The following is a 15,425-nucleotide window of genomic DNA, read 5'->3' on the forward strand; positions in this document are numbered from 1 at the left end:
GCCTACGAGAGCCTCATGCTCCTTCTTATATGTATCTTCGGCTCGACGCAGTGTCAGAGATTCGCAACTTTGCCAGCAATCGATCGTGTCAATGGCACGTGTTGCTTTTGTTCTCGACGTGCGGCCCCGGAGAACAATGGGTCGCCGTGATGTCGGGCATGGGAACTCTGGGTGACGTAAGCATTTTGGTGATGCTTAAAGCGGCCGGCCGTCCAACCTTCCGCACCCAACCATCATGTCACTCATCGTGCACTTGCCCCCTAAGGCCTCAAAATCTAAACAACACACACTTCAGCTCCCGCGCTTTGGCAACGATGTCGATGTCGAGGCTTTCCTTGTCCGAGACCCTTGTTTAATACAGTCTGGCCGGCGCTTCCACGTTTTCTCAGGCACTCTCAGAGCTTCAAAATCCAAATCATCACCCCCTATTAGAGTCGTCTGTAAACTCTCCTATACCTCTGCTGGAAGGGACCGTCTTTTGCGCGAGTCCGTGATCTACGATCATCTCAAGAGCCTTCAAGGCAAGGTCGTACCGCGCTGCTACGGCTACTTCGAGGACACAAATATCGCCGGATGTCTTGTGCTTGAACACGCGGGAGAAGCACTAACAACTTGCTTCGAGAACTTGGATGACGAGCTCAAGTAAGTCTCGTATGCTTCTTGGCCCCTGCGAAATCCAACTCATATATCCTTTGTCGTCCGTCATGGCGGGACACAGATTAAAGGTCATGGACGCCTTTGATCAGATCCACCAAGTCGGTGTTCAACACGATGATATTGCTGAACGCAACGTCCTCGTCAACGAAGAAGGCAGAGTTTTTATCATCGATTTCGAGCACTCTTTCCCGTCGAAATGTAAGCGGCGTGTCCCGATACCCGGTCTCGGCGATCTTGGTATCGAGAGAAGCAAGCTGTTGTGTAATGAACTCTGGGATCTTGGGTGGTCACTGAGGATGTGGAAGCCTCGTACGTGAATTTCTTTTGCTTCAGTCGGCATATTGCGTCTCTGCTGTGTACTTATCACCACTCCATCTTGCTCCCGTATGATGACAGCAGTCGTGCAGGTCTTCGGACACCTGACTCCCATCCAGGCCTTCAATGACCACGATCGACTCATCGCCGAACGGCCGTCGAACTATTCTCAAGCTGAAGCGGAGACAGAAGCTCATTACCTTTGGACGGAATACGTAAAGCGATGGTTCCCCGACGAGTATGCCAAAATTCCCAAAGGTGAGCTTGTAATCCTTCTCGAAGATGTCAAAGTGATGCGAGTTTCTCTGCTTGCCATAGATGGGAAACGGCATTGGCCGATTGTGAAGTTCAACCGCGAAGCTGAAGAAGACGATGATGACGATGAAGAAGACGATGAAGACCTCGAAGTCATTACGAGCAGCGAACAGCGTTCCGATCCGCTGCTAGATAGTGGTTCAGATTATTCGAGTAACGGTTCTCAATGATGACCGCATCTCATCTCTTCCATCCGTCGCTTGATATTTTGTTTGTTGTCCACATCTCTCCCGTTCATATGTGCATCTCGTCATGGTCTTCACTTTGTGTATTCACTAGGTAAACATAAATGTAATACTCTATCAAGTATACACATCCTGTATCTCAATCGGTGATGTTTTGGTACGCCCGTGTGTTGTTCACCCTTTTATTTATACCCTGGTCGCAACGGCACGCATAAAAACTTGTAGGAGAACTGGACTGGATATTTCAATCGTGGATGCGAATCCATTTATACTCCGCCCGGCCATTCCCATATCCGAGGTCTGTCAAGTGGCGTCAATCATTTAGTGTAAGTTTGAAACTGTAGTAGTTTAGTAGTCACACGTATGACGTATGGAGAAGCATGTACATGAGTGAATTGTTCTGCCATTTTTTTGAGGTTCCTCTGAAGCCCAAGCAAGGTCTGTGCCGCCCCAGGCGGAGCGAGTGAGTTATGGACTGTGGATCACAGCGCCGCGAGATGCTTAGTCATCTAAGACACCGGAAGTCGCCGGTGGCGGCGGGAGTCCGACTAATTCCGGTATTTCGCCTTGCTGGACGACGTCGACCTCAAACCACCGTCGCCCTCACTCTGCGTCAATCTTGCGACGACCATTACTTGTGTGTCTTCTCATCTCAGACGATACAAGAGCTTTTTGGTAGCATTAACCACTCACAACACAGTCCAACATAGTGTCCTGACTTTCGTTAGCCAAGATGTCACTCACCGTGGATTTACCCCCACAGGTCTCGTGGTCTAAGCAACGCACACTTCAGCTTCCGGGCTTCGGAAAGAATGTCAACGTGGAAGCTCTTTCTGTCCGAGACCCCATCTTACTTCAGTCTGGCCGACGCTTTCATCTTCTCTCAGGCTCTCTCCTCTCTTCCAATTCCGAGAATCCCCCCATCCAAGTCGTTTGTAAACTCAGCTTCAGTGCTAAGGGCATGGACCGCCTCCTGCGTGAGTCCGTGATTTACGATCATCTCAAGAATCTCCAGGGCAAGGTCGTCCCGCGCTGTTTCGGCTACTTCGAGGACACCGCGGTCGCTGGATGTCTTGTCCTCGAACACGCGGGAGAGGCACTTACGACCTCCTTTGAGTACCTCGATGGAGAGCTCAAGTGAGTCCCGTGTTTTTATTTACTGCGAAATGAACCTCATCGTTTCTGCTCCATCATGACGTGACACAGGTCAAAGATTATGGACGCGTTTGATCAAATCCATCAAGCCGGTGTCGAGCATGATGATGTTGCTGAGCGCAATGTCCTCGTCAACGAACAGGGGAGGGTTTTTGTCATCGCTTTTGAGCGCTCTTTCCCGGCAAGATGCTGGCGGCGTCGTCCAATACCCGGACTTGGCGATCTTGGACCAGACAAATCCAGGTTTTTGTGTGATGAGCTCTGGCATTTGGGGTACTCACTGAGGATGTGGAAGCCACGTACGCAAATTCTCTTCCACCTAGTTGTCGACAATTGCATCGCGTACTTATCACTGCTCCGTCACGCTCTCATGGGGTGACAGCAACCATGCAGGTCTTTGGACACCTGACTCCCATCCAGGCCTTCAATGACCACGATAAACTCATCGCTAATCGACCATCGGACTATTCGAAAGGGCGAGCGGAGGTAGAAGCACATTACCTTTGGAATGAGTATGTAAAGCGATGGTTCCCGGATGAGTATGCCAAAATACCTAAGGGTAGGCAGGTCCTTTTTTCCAATGATGTCAATACACTGATGTCAGCGGCTCTTCCTGTCATAGATGGGGAAATGCATTGGCCGATTGTGAAGTTCAACCGCGAAGCTGAAGAGGACGATGATGACGAAGAAGACGACGACGACGAAGACCTCGAAGTTATCACGAGCGGCGAACAGCGTTCTGATCCGCTGCTAGACAGTGGTTCAGATCACTCGAGTAACGGCTCTCAGGGATGACCACATCATATCCTTTCCATACGGCGCTTGATATTTCGTTTGCACTCCACACTTCTCCAGCTCATATGTGCATCTCGCCATCCGCTTTGTGTATTCACTAGATAAATATATATGTAATGCATGCCCTTTTGATACCTCTATAAAGTATACACATCTGGTATCTCAATCGGTGATGTTTTCACCCTTTTCGAAGTGGCCGTATGTACCAGATCTTCTGGCAGAACCATACCCTGGTCGCAACGGCACCCATAAAAACTCGTAGAACTGGACTCTCAATATTGGCTCTGAATTCGTTTAGACTCCGCCCGGCCATTCCCCTATCCGGGTCGGCCAAGCCGGGTGTCACTCGAAAGTATACTGTAACGGGCAGGTCTGCGGGAGAGCAAGGATCCGGGCGGGAAAGGGACCCGCCCGAAACTGGTGTTGAACAGACAAGGATACATGGTGCTACGCTACAAGTATAAATACTGTAAAGTGAAGCTGAGTAATGAATGTAAAATAAACGAGACAGATAGGAGGAAGGTCTGGAGTGGCGGCGAGGGGTGGCGAGAACAAAAACTATCGGAAGTGATCGACTGTGGCGAGGTTATGGTTGTGGCGCTAGCCATGACCATGACATATACCTCGAACATCTGTAAGTAGTCAGCTACGGCATCGTATCCTGCGGCCTCTAGTCTCTCAAAGGCACAGTCCTTAGACTAGATTTTGACCGGGCAAGCGATGAGGCCTTATACTTTTCATCAAGTTCTTCGCGTCCCATAGATTCCATCTTTGCTCATGACCCACCATAACTCAGCTTCAGTGATATGAAGCTGCCCCCTTGTCGCCCACGTCGGGATAACCATAGTTGTCCTGGCGAGTGGATTCTCCAGCCTCTCGACTAGCAAAGCCCCCATTAGGCCGTATCGTGACCCTTTGCAAAGCGCAATCTGGGAACTTGCAGGAAGGAAGTGGCTCAAAGGTACGTGTTTGCCAGCTGCAGGCTTGAATGCCTGCTTGACGTGGGCTACTTTTGACAGCTGCAGTCATGTTGTAATGCAAGGTGTATGTACGAGACTTGAGTATCATTTTGATAACGTGATTCCATCACCGCGCTGGCCGAGGATACTGAACGAAATCCCCATCTCTAGCATGCCATCTGTGTCAAATGTCGCGTCCTCCATTGTTCCTCGATTTACATCATATTCGCTTAGCCGCTTCCAACATACGACCATCGAAGCTCGAAAAGCATCCTCCGCTTGTTCCTTGCGCTGTCTGGCTCTTTCCTTTTGTTCTCCTCCTACGTGGCATCTCCGGTATATCATAACTGCACGGCCTGGTAGTCCATTCCGCCATACCCTCGACACCAGGCTGTAGCTGTATGCTTCTGGTAAGGATCTTGGTGTCAATCGCCGTACCTCCCTCCATGCATACTCGTCCCGAATGGGACATCGCCTTCGTTTCAGGTGAGCCTTTCAATGCATCGGCAGGATACTATATGTACCGTGGCAGACTTGATGTGCACGTCTGGGCACGATGTGTCCGACCCATTTATCGATATCTCACGGAACGGCTGATATGTCTATGCTGTGCGGGCGACTCGACGCTGGACCTGAGCTTTTTTGTCTGACGAGTCCTTGGCTTCATTCTCCTAAGTTCGCTCTTCGCTCAAATTTTATGATAACGCGTGTTACCTCTATAGCACAACGTTGGGGACAGTGCATCTCTCATAACTCTCCCCTTGCCCTCTGGCGCCTGCGTAAGCAATACTTTAGAACAGGTCATCCCGTTGTAATATGTGCACGGTGGTCTGAGGAACACAATAATTTCAGCCCTTTTGAGCCGCTGATTTGGCTTTCCACAGATTCCGCCTCGTGTAGATGCAATCTGAGAATCGATGACGACCGTGGTGCATTGCCTGCGACATGTCCGGGCTTGATACGGCCGATTTCACATCATCGGATCCAGCTCTATTCTACTTTGGATACTGGGGCCTGACACGATGCCTCTTCCCCTAACACTGGTATGTATATAATGCCATAGGTCGCGATAGGGAGAGCTCCAACGCCCACTTCCTGCGAAGCCCCCACTTCGTACTGCCTGAGCTTAGCTTCAGCCCTCTCGACTTTTACGGTTGAGACCTCACGCCCTCCGAGACGACTCCTTACGACTCTTTCACGATCATCTCTATCGACGACCTTCTTCCCGTCTTGCTCCTCATCTACGTCAGCTCCATTCCCCAGTGACTCTACTGCCATGGATTCCTTTGCCACGACCACCCTCCTCTTCAAGCACCTCCCCTTCGTCACTTCATCCGCGATGACTTCTTCAGCCTTTATCAATGTTGCGGAATTGCATGTCAGGGGCGTGACGGAGGTGCGAGCCAATGACTCTGAAGGCGAGTACCGCGGGTCGGTGCCGCTGGATGAGGAGCATTCGACGGGAAATTCAACGTATTGTGTTATCGCGTGAGGACGAGAGGTGACCTGTACGTACTACACTCTTTTGAACTCTTCAAGGATCGCATTTTTCCTCGGATGAATATCTACTGACAAGTTTTTGAACATCTTTAGGTGGTCATCTCCGTGGGCTGCTTGCGGCTCGGGCTTTATTTATTCGACTCATCTGACTGCCAGTCATCACAACTCACGGGTACATTCCAGAAACACACATTGTATTCCGGTACGTATTCTCTCGGATGACTGGTGGTGGTAGGTGTTTTTGCATGGATGTACGTCGTGGACTGAGCTGCCCTCGGCGTACCCGCATGCAAAAATATACTACTACACTTTCTTGCTTTGGACTACAGACAGTGAGCTGACTATCCTTCACCTCATGCAGGAATACACGATGATATGCCTCATGCTATCCTCCCTCGACCATCATTCATATCTTCCTTGTCTTATCCTGACTGTACAACCTGTATTGTTAGTTTTGTATGACGAGTGGACGTTCAACTTTTGTGGCTCTCGTCATCGTACGTACGTGCTTACCCTCATTACGGCCAGTCCACGTGCATACTATACAACCTGAACCATAGAACGCGAACGATCCTTCCTTCATCCCCATGCCTCTCTCCGGGTTGGATCTGTGTGGACTATCGGTCGTGTACTTTTAGTTTACGTCGCCATGATTGGGACGCGTTGGACTTTGGATATCGGACCTTGATTCTTCGCTTTCCTCGTTGGTCATCTTTGTTGCTTGATGTTCATCGACACCCGCGCTCCTGGCTATGTTCACGATATGGTTTTGTGTGTTCGTGCTTGAGGATGTTGTTTTGATGATCTCTTTGGGATCGTTCGTTCTTTTTGGTGGTGTCATTGTTGGATACTATGCGATAAATAAAGTGGGGGCTTTTTCGCGGGGTGTTCAATATTTCTTGTGTGCGAAGGACGCCTGAGCATGATTTTGAGGCCTCGCAGCAGCCGACACCAAATTCGCAGGTGCCACATGTGGCGTTGATACAGCGCCACAGGCACGGAAGAATGCGCCTGCCTGTGGCGCCCTTTGTGTGTCCTTTTGCCATGATCGTCTCACCGTAGCCTTTTGAATCTCTCACTTCTGCACTTCCTTCATCTCAATCTCATCTGCTCCGCCAGCACGCTCGATAACGTAAATTTTGACCGAGATGATGTAGGATGATGTCCATGACTCAAGTATCCAGAAAGGATATCCAGAGTGCCACTGGCACCACATGTCCACATATCCGCATGTCCACTTTGGATATCCCTTAAGCCATGTCCTCAGCGTCGCTCGAAATGCCTCCAGGCATTTCACGACGATCGAGCCTCGTATAAATACAACGTGCTTCCGCCGCTCTCTCATTTTCAGTCGCCCCTCGTCGATCGCAGTGATCTCACTCGACTTCTGACCCGTCTCGTCTGCTCTCGCAAGAGTTGATATCTACCCTCTTCTGCCCTCAACTCTCTTTTGCGTTCTCTTCGCCTCTGTAACTCTTCACGCGATTCGTACCTCAGAATGAGCTCTGAAGGTCGAGATGTCGCTGCGCTTCGCCAGACCGTCATTCAACGGATGTCGATTGAGCCTTTCCACTCCGCACCTCCGCTTCATACTCATCGCCAATTCAAGACCTGTGGAAAATTTGCTCGCTGTGAGGGATTGAAGTTATCCAAGTGCAATGGGTGTTCCGCATATCAGTACTGTGTATGTCACTTCCTTTGCCTCGTCTCTCGTCGTTTCTGGAGCTTATCATCGCACTTCCAGTCTTCAGCGTGCCAGAAAGCCGACTGCCCTCGTCACAAGGTAGGGCCAGCTATCCAGTCTACGCATGGGTTACTCAGCATGTTTCCAATCCATAGTTCGAATGTCAGAGTGTATCTGCTCAGCGCAAGTATCTCGTCTCTGTGATGAACAACCGCCAGGCCTGGCCAGACCTCATGTCTTGGATCGAATTCCATCACGCCAGTCTCGTCAATAGCACCGTCGCCGCAATGAACCTCCCCTCCAACCCCACCGCCCACGAGAATCACTTCCTCGCCTTGAGTATCAATTGCGGCGACGATAACACTCTACCTCCGGAACGTCGCTTCCGCATCGAATCCGTGGACTACGTCGACCGCGATGCCTCCCCGGAATGGTACTGTTACACTATGCAGATTTGGCATCTCCTCCTCAAGTTGTCGAATTGGGTCGGAGGGAGTATGGACAGAGATATGCAGGGACGGGCATGTATCTTTTGAAGGCCAAGTTCGGTCCTGGAGATGCCACACTCGCAGAGGTCCCGTGGCCCAAGGCATTTGGGTGCGACAGGACTGTAGCAGCGGCGACGCCTAACTCGGATTGGAAGAGGTTGTTGACGGATGCACTGGAGAATGGAAAGAGGATGAAGTTTTGCTGCAAGAAGATGCCGGGAGCTTGCTGCTGTGGCGGCTGGACTCACGGTGGGCAAGAGGGAGGTGCTAGTGTGGCGGTGAGTCAAGATTCCCATGTCTTTCGTGCGCAAGGGAAGCCGGGATGATGGAGATTGACGCTCTTACCCGCGCACAGGATGATTATGTTCACGCCGAAATATCAGAAGTTGATTGAGAATCGGGGCGTTAGCATCATGTTCACACTTGACAATATTAGAGACTCTTAGTCCCTTTACTCGACAACATCAGGCCTCGGGTTCCCTAAATCGACACCATCTCCATATAAGCCCCCTCTCGCCTCGCACTCAATGCCGCGATGCTTGTGCTATGGTATCATTCATTTATAGTGATAGCCCCTCTTCCTCTTTCTTTTCAGATCACGATGATGATGTTCCGAGACAAATGAGAGGGAAAAAAAGTCAATTCATTTTGTGGCAGTCTCGTTTACAATACAGGCCTGATGCCAGGTGCGTTACGCCGTTCACGACCTATCCATCGTCGACCATGTGATGATATTGTTTGTTTCAGATATTGATAGGTTTACTTTATGGGCGTATGCAGACGGACTGTTTTGTCGATTCCCCCGTCGAGCGAGAAGCTTAAGAAGTCTTTGGCCAATCGCACACAAGGCGAAGCTGCATGACCAGGTCAGTCGAGGTATGCATTGCAGTCCGAGCAACGCACACTGCCCATCGGATATGCTCTCGTGATGCAGCGGCATAGTTTCGTTCGATGCACATATCTGGACTGATCGTGGTGGCGACGGGACAGACTGCAAGGAGTACCTCAGTTTTAGGATGAAAGTCATTGGCAGCCGACGCATGATGTACCGTGGCTGCTTGGGGGCTAGTCGCCTCCTTACCTTTATAAGGCGTCTGTGCATCAAATACCTTCCTTACAATCATATTCCTTCCTCCCCCTTCGCCGACGCCGGAGAAAAGCATTGTGAGTCTCAGTATTTCCCCCTCACCATTCCACCGCCTGTTAACCTGTGTTTATTGTAGCGCGTACTACTTGCTTGCGAGCTCCTTGGATGGGTTATACTCCCGATGACAATGTTCTTCATTCTACCTTGACCGATGCTGTCAGGCTCGTTCCTGCAATCATCGTAGAATCTGCACTGTTCGGTGAGCCTTAGTGGCTCTCCTGCGCCGTCATCGAACCACTTGGCATTCAAGCCATATCCATCAATGTTGCACAGGTGTTCTCTCTCTTGTTGTCTTATTCTCGACGACTACACTCTTGTGAGTCTCTACTATGTGTTGACCGTCTTTGTCGTAATCTGATGGGCGGCCGCTGATAGGCAGCAAAGCATTGCCATTCGGCCTCGAATTTTCATGATGGCTGCTACACTAGTCATGTACCTTGCGTCCGCGACGCATTGGATATTGAACTGTTATACACTCATGAGAGAAATTCGAGGACCGGAAGCCTGGGCAGCCCTACCGGTTGAGACCGTATTCAGATGGTCGCTCATAACGACAATCGCCCTATTCTTCTCGGTGCGTGTGTGCGTACTAATGCTTGGGTATATTAGACTGACTTCATGCAAGTTCTGGATCAGTGACATAGTCGTGATGTGGCGTGCTTGTGTATTGTGGGTTTGGAACCGGTACGTGTTAGGAACCGCGGTCGTCTTCAGTGTTGTACCCGTACGTTCATCTGGTCCTGACGAGTTATGTTCTGAGTAATTACTCACTACATCTACTAGCTTATACTCGCCACCATTGATGCCGCTACGTCTCATCCAACCACCGCACACAACACCTTCCAACCCAACATATTCGGTCTCTTGGCTCTCCTTCTGTCCTTGCTCTCGAATATCTGGGCCACATCATTGATAGGCTACAAAGCATGGTATGTACCCGTAGTCAAGTCAAGTTAATTGTACCACATAGAGTGAATGATTCATCTAGGCGTCATCGTAAAGACATAAAATCCCACCTGGGTAGTGGAGGCACTGCGGCGTCAGCAGTTCGTAGCATCATGGCGTTGCTCGTGGAATCCGGATTTCTGTATTGCATTACCTGGGTGAGTCAAACCGCTCGTATGCTCTACAGCAGCGACCTGATATATATTCGGTCTGCCCGTGATACTACAGGCTCTCTTTATTATCAGCACAGCCCTGCTCAACAAGGGCAAAACAGCCACTGTGGCTCACATTATCGCCGGTACTGTGCCACAACTTGTGGTGCGTTGAAACCCTCTGCACTGCCGTTAACTTTCACTTATGAGCTGGATTTAGGGACTGTACCCCGCTGTCATCATCGTGCTCGTCTCCCTTCAAAAATCTCATACGGAGCGGAACTTCACGTACGAGTCTCCGGAAGAGTCGATGGAATTTGCTGCTGCCACACTTACACAGTCAATGGCAACAAGTACTCACCATGTCCGGACCATCGAGATCAAAAGAAGGACTTCAGCACCATCTGAGGATCTTCCAATCATGATGGCAGGTGAAGACTTGATGCAGATAGGGCAGGCCTGGTGAAACGTTCAGATCATCAAGGGCCCTCAAGTTATTCCGGTAACCTTGACCGCTCATTGGACTAGAGCATCGACAGACACGATCAGGAGTGGATGGAAATGTTGATTGGTGCGCTAGAGAGAATGAAGAGAATGAATTTCTGCTCTAAGACTGGAGCGTGTTCCTGTGGCGGCTGGACCTATGGTGGGAAAGGGGATTCAGAGTGTGGCGGTGAGTCGAGGTTCCCATGTCTCGTGTGTTAGGGAAGTTTATAGTGACCGTGAAGCTTTGAAGGCTGCCGTTGCTACCGCACATGAAGATCCTGTCCATGCCGAAATATCAGAGGTGGATCGAGAATGGAGTGCTGGAATCAAGTTCGCACTTGATGGCGTTCCTTTACTTGTCAACATCAAGTCGGCGGCATTGGCCTTTACAGTAGGCCCCCTAAATCGAATCGGCGTGATGTCCACATAAACCCCCAGCACCCACTTCGGAGCGATGAGCACAAGCCTATTTTTACTTGAATGCCTCCATCTCATTGGATGTGGGGACCTGTCGTTCGGTACAACATGCCTACTGATCTTTTATAAGTAGCCTGTGTATCAAGTAGCGCTCTCGCGGTAGTACCCATCTAGTTGCATCCGCCGGCGTCGGATAGAGAAGATCGTGAGCCCCCATTTCCCTTTCTTCAACTAGGGGGTTATACTGTGCATCGTATTACTCATATTGTGTGCCGTGCAGTACATACTACTCGCTGGCGAGTCTTCTAATGAGTATGCCCAGTGGCGACTCGGACGTCTTTCGTTCTACCTTGGCCTCTGCAGTCAAGCTCGTTCCTGCGGTCATCGTAGAATCTGCACTATTCGGCGAGTATTCTGCCTCATCACATTGTATCATTGAAGGCCTAATTCTCTAATTAACATAGGCGTCCTCTCACTCATCGTTCTATTCTCAACGACTACCCTCTTGCGAGTTGCCCAAACTACCTCCCATCTTCGTTGATCTGATGGTCATACAACAGGCAGCAAAACATCGAGATACGGCCTCGAATTTTCATGCTGGCTGCTACATTGGTCATGTACCTTGCGTCTGCGACGCACTGGAGCTTGAACTGTTATACACTCCTGAGACAAATTCGAGAACCAGAAGCATGGGCAGCCCTGCCCAGCGAGACTGTGTTCAGGTGGTCTCTCATAACGACAATCGCCCTATTCTTTTCGGTGCGTTTTGCGCAGTGCTGACATGGTGGCATTCCCGACTGACTTTATGCAAGTTCTGGATTAGCGATATGGTCGTGATGTGGCGCGCTTGTGTTCTGTGGGTTTGGAATCGGTACATTTTTGGAACTGCGGTGGTCTTCAGTATTGTACCCGTACGTACATCTATTCTTGGCTCGTCTCTGGAGCACTTTCTCAAGCGACAACCACACATCAGTTAATACTCGCCATCATCGATGCCGCTACATCTCATCCGACCGCCGCTCAACTCACCTTCCAGCCCAGTATATTCGGTCTCTTAGCTCTCCTTCTGTCTTTACTCTCGAATATCTGGGCCACATCGCTGATAGGGTACAGAGCATGGTAAGTCAAACAATCAAGCCAAGCTAGTTTTATTGTAACGAAAGGGCTGCATTCTGTAGGTGTCATCGTAAAGACATAAGGTCTCACTTGGGTAATGAAGGTACCCCAGCGTCATCAGTTCAGAGCATCATGGCATTGCTCGTGGAATCTGGCTTTTTATATTGCATTACCTGGGTGAGTCGAACAACTCATCTGATTGAGAGCAAAGATCTCAAACATATCATCTTCGTTCGTGATCATTTAGGCGTTCTTCATTCTCAATACGGCCCTGCTAATCAAGGGTAAAACAGCAAATGTGGCACACGTTATATCTGGTGCTGTACCACAACTCGTGGTACGTTTAAAATCTGCGCACGAAATCACCTCCGTTGACGAGTGACCTGGTTTTAGGGCATCTATCCTGCTGTAATTATTGTTCTCGTATCCCTGAGAAAATCGCATACGGAGCGGAATTTCACGTACGAGTCTCCGGAAGAGTCGATAATATTTGCCGCTGCCCCACGCACACAGGGGTCAATGGCGACAAGTAGTCACCATGTTCGGACTATCCAGGATCAAAGGAGCGCTCCATCTTTGCCCCCGGATCCTCCGATAGAAGATGCGTTGGAGCAGTAGGCCGCATGTTTAAGAACGTCTAGCATACGTTCACGGTGGTTTCCGTAGTTGCTCCTACTTACCTATTCCTTGCTCATTCCATACGTTCTCTGTTCACCATCCAGGTTTGATAGTTCTGCGTTGTCTCGCTACATCTTATGGCCACGTTCACTCGCTATTAAGATAGTTATATGTACTCGTACTTGCTCCCTGCACCTCAGATTATTGCCCCGCTTCTGAATCGTGTGCACGAGCTACTCAGTCTACGGTATTAACTAGCGTACACGAATGTAGTCCATTCTATGAGATGAAGGCTCGATTCGAAGAAGGGAAAACTTGCGGAACATCGGCAGAGCTGCATACTCACGAGCCCAAGCATCATTCAATAACTTAGGTTGGATCTGAAGACGATTTCGTGGAGATGAAAGCAGATCCGTACATGTGATCTGAAATGCGTATCTACATAGGTATAGATATGCACTATCCTAATGCGTGTCCAAATGCAAAGAGTCCGTAAGCAAGCAGATGCGCCCCGAACTACATAAATACTCCACAACCCACACAACATAGTAGAGCAACCTCACCACGAGAAGCACAACTCGTACGGAGCTATCATGCATCAAACCACAACCCCACGGCTCGTCCCATTCAAGCTCAAGCTTGAACCATCATCATGTTCATAAATCTCCTCGTCAATCCCCATCTCCGGCACACAAAGCTGCGCTAACCCTAAATCATGCAATCTCGTCATCTTAAGCACCATGCTCAACCCAACATCCTCTTGCCCCGGCTGCGCTCGCGCAGGAATATTCAATAACGCCCAGGTCTCATCATCGAGGTCTTCTGCCATGCGGCCCCAGGTAGACCGGATGATGTTGGGATAATTATACGAGGCGAGGATGAAGCAGAGGGGCGAACCTATCCGACGAAGGAGAGTCATTGAGTGGGAGGACGTAAGTGGAAGTAGCAGGGAAGAAAGGACGCACAGAGACCGCTGATCTCTTGTTCGGCGGCGAGATAAGGTGACGGTTCTTTCTTCTCTGGAGGGTCGTCCATGTCGATATCCGTGAACGTATTCGAAAGCGCATCGCCAAGTTGGTATAGACGTCGACACGCGGGACACACGCGTCCGACTTTACGACTCTTGTTGTACCAAACAAACTGTAAAGGCACCGCCCGTCGAAATTCTCAGTATTGTATGACAGTATAGGTATAGACATACATACTATGGCTGTCTCCTCAGGCAGCACCGTACAAAGCATCTGCAACACCTCTGGCTGAGCGAATTCAGAACGCAAAGGGTCAGAAGCGCATGGCGGTTGTGCGAATGAAGACTGGATGAATTCTCGTGCTGATAACACGCGAGGGCCGTTTCCTGGATCGTGAATGATAGGATTTGATAATCGAAGAAAGATATCGTCGTCTGGTGGGTTCGGTGATGTGGCACTCGGAAGCTTCTGTGAGAATGTGTTGGGATGGGTGGACGAGACGTAGGGCGGTGCGGGAGTATGATTGTGGCTCAGATCCCAGGAGTCAAATGGAATGGAATGTGATGGTGGCGGGGACGGAGACAAAGACGGGGATGGAGAAGTTGTGATGAAGGGGAGAGAGGTGCCACTTGGTGGATTGTCCAGATAATAAGTCGGTATTGGAGGTTCAGGTAATGGCCTATTATGCACTTCGGATTGCATGTCCACCATAGATAACTCTTCTCCTCTCTCTAAAAGCTCTCCGGAGCCTACTGGCTCTCCATCTTCAACAGAGTGTCCAACAGGAATCCGAATCGACGTCCTCCGCTTCTCCTTCCTCGCCTGCGTCTTCTTCTGCTTTCGTCTATTTGAGGGTCCCGGCATATCGTAGTAGTGTAGTGGAAGAGTTTTGAGGTCTTGAAGAAGAAGAAGCCAGCTTGAAATCTGAACTCCAAACTTGTGGCGGTTGATGATGGCCAATGTCAGAACTCAGTCGAAACTGACGACGCTCAACGAGGCTCGTTACGCGACGCGATCACGTGGCCGCGTTTGATCATTGCCACAGGCTTGTCACTGTGGCGCTGGCGCTTGCTCCGGAGTCCGGACGAGCTGTCCCCTCGGAATACAATAGAGGACAAGAATCCGGGAGAGTTCAAGCATATGATGCGGCACAATAAGGACGAATCATACACTCGGAATATTTGGTGCACGTTGTATCACGCCAGAAATAATGTTTCAGCAGTTTTTGCTACCATTGAACTAGTGCTCTGGAGGACTCCTCTCCCATCACCGTCACCTGCATACAAAAGAGATCGTCCAAAATCCCAGAAACGAAGAAAAAACTAAAAAGGGGGTCAGAGAAGGCGAAGGTTGTGAACTAAGCAAACACGAAGGGCTGCGGGGGTGATGATATGTATCAGTACAGTACTGGTAGTGGTTGGGCGTGCGAGTTGAGTAATTGTCAGCACAAAAAGTAAAGGAAGCAAAACGAAAAAAAAAAAAAAAAAAAAAAAAAAAAAAAAAAAAAAAAAAAAAAAAAAAAA

At 49.7% G+C, this 15,425-nt stretch overlaps 7 protein-coding genes across 7 annotated transcripts in view; 4 read left to right on the plus strand and 3 right to left on the minus strand.

The window, feature by feature from the left end:
* Nucleotides 1–235: 235 nt before the first annotated feature.
* Nucleotides 236–1,457, plus strand: STEHIDRAFT_158946 (uncharacterized protein; the record flags this gene model as incomplete). Its single annotated transcript, XM_007306355.1, has 3 exons — nt 236–642; nt 719–966; nt 1,054–1,457. 3 exons carry the CDS (start codon nt 236–238, stop codon nt 1,455–1,457), a joined length of 1,059 nt encoding a protein of 352 aa, XP_007306417.1.
* Nucleotides 1,458–2,355: 898 nt separating this feature from the next.
* STEHIDRAFT_123090 (uncharacterized protein) lies at nt 2,356–3,542 on the plus strand. The gene is made up of 4 exons (XM_007306356.1): nt 2,356–2,609; nt 2,679–2,926; nt 3,010–3,186; nt 3,250–3,542. Exons 1-4 carry the CDS (start codon nt 2,434–2,436, stop codon nt 3,420–3,422), a joined length of 774 nt encoding a protein of 257 aa, XP_007306418.1. The 5' UTR covers nt 2,356–2,433; the 3' UTR covers nt 3,423–3,542.
* Nucleotides 3,543–4,470: 928 nt separating this feature from the next.
* STEHIDRAFT_123091 (uncharacterized protein) lies at nt 4,471–5,563 on the minus strand. Its single transcript, XM_007306357.1, has 3 exons — nt 5,104–5,563; nt 4,730–4,867; nt 4,471–4,701 (listed from the first exon to the last, which is right to left on the minus strand). The coding sequence occupies exons 2-3, from the start codon at nt 4,827–4,829 to the stop codon at nt 4,487–4,489; spliced, it is 315 nt and encodes a 104-aa protein (XP_007306419.1). The 5' UTR covers nt 4,830–4,867; nt 5,104–5,563; the 3' UTR covers nt 4,471–4,486.
* A 1,641-nt stretch (nt 5,564–7,204) lies between these two features.
* Nucleotides 7,205–8,503, plus strand: STEHIDRAFT_170003 (uncharacterized protein). The gene is made up of 5 exons (XM_007306358.1): nt 7,205–7,565; nt 7,626–7,664; nt 7,721–8,050; nt 8,104–8,331; nt 8,409–8,503. Exons 1-5 carry the CDS (start codon nt 7,380–7,382, stop codon nt 8,445–8,447), a joined length of 822 nt encoding a protein of 273 aa, XP_007306420.1. The 5' UTR covers nt 7,205–7,379; the 3' UTR covers nt 8,448–8,503.
* A 699-nt stretch (nt 8,504–9,202) lies between these two features.
* On the plus strand, nt 9,203–13,141 carry STEHIDRAFT_170004 (uncharacterized protein). The gene is made up of 15 exons (XM_007306359.1): nt 9,203–9,217; nt 9,277–9,399; nt 9,474–9,516; nt 9,576–9,774; nt 9,826–9,924; nt 9,984–10,129; nt 10,189–10,303; nt 10,374–10,463; nt 10,518–10,585; nt 11,761–11,959; nt 12,013–12,111; nt 12,174–12,319; nt 12,379–12,493; nt 12,564–12,653; nt 12,710–13,141. Exons 2-15 carry the CDS (start codon nt 9,306–9,308, stop codon nt 12,932–12,934), a joined length of 1,728 nt encoding a protein of 575 aa, XP_007306421.1. The 5' UTR covers nt 9,203–9,217; nt 9,277–9,305; the 3' UTR covers nt 12,935–13,141.
* A 274-nt stretch (nt 13,142–13,415) lies between these two features.
* Nucleotides 13,416–14,766, minus strand: STEHIDRAFT_170005 (uncharacterized protein; the record flags this gene model as incomplete). Its single annotated transcript, XM_007306360.1, has 3 exons — nt 13,416–13,831; nt 13,900–14,074; nt 14,140–14,766. The coding sequence occupies 3 exons, from the start codon at nt 14,764–14,766 to the stop codon at nt 13,533–13,535; spliced, it is 1,101 nt and encodes a 366-aa protein (XP_007306422.1). The 3' UTR covers nt 13,416–13,532.
* Nucleotides 14,767–15,113: 347 nt separating this feature from the next.
* Nucleotides 15,114–15,425, minus strand: part of STEHIDRAFT_170006 (uncharacterized protein) — a gene marked incomplete at its 5' end in the record, with an annotated part of 1,484 nt that continues 1,172 nt past the window's right edge. The window contains one exon of the mRNA XM_007306361.1: nt 15,114–15,370. The remainder of the gene's footprint in view (nt 15,371–15,425) is intronic.

Source organism: Stereum hirsutum (assembly GCF_000264905.1).
Source record: "Stereum hirsutum FP-91666 SS1 unplaced genomic scaffold STEHIscaffold_11, whole genome shotgun sequence".
Lineage (NCBI taxonomy): Eukaryota > Fungi > Basidiomycota > Agaricomycetes > Russulales > Stereaceae > Stereum > Stereum hirsutum.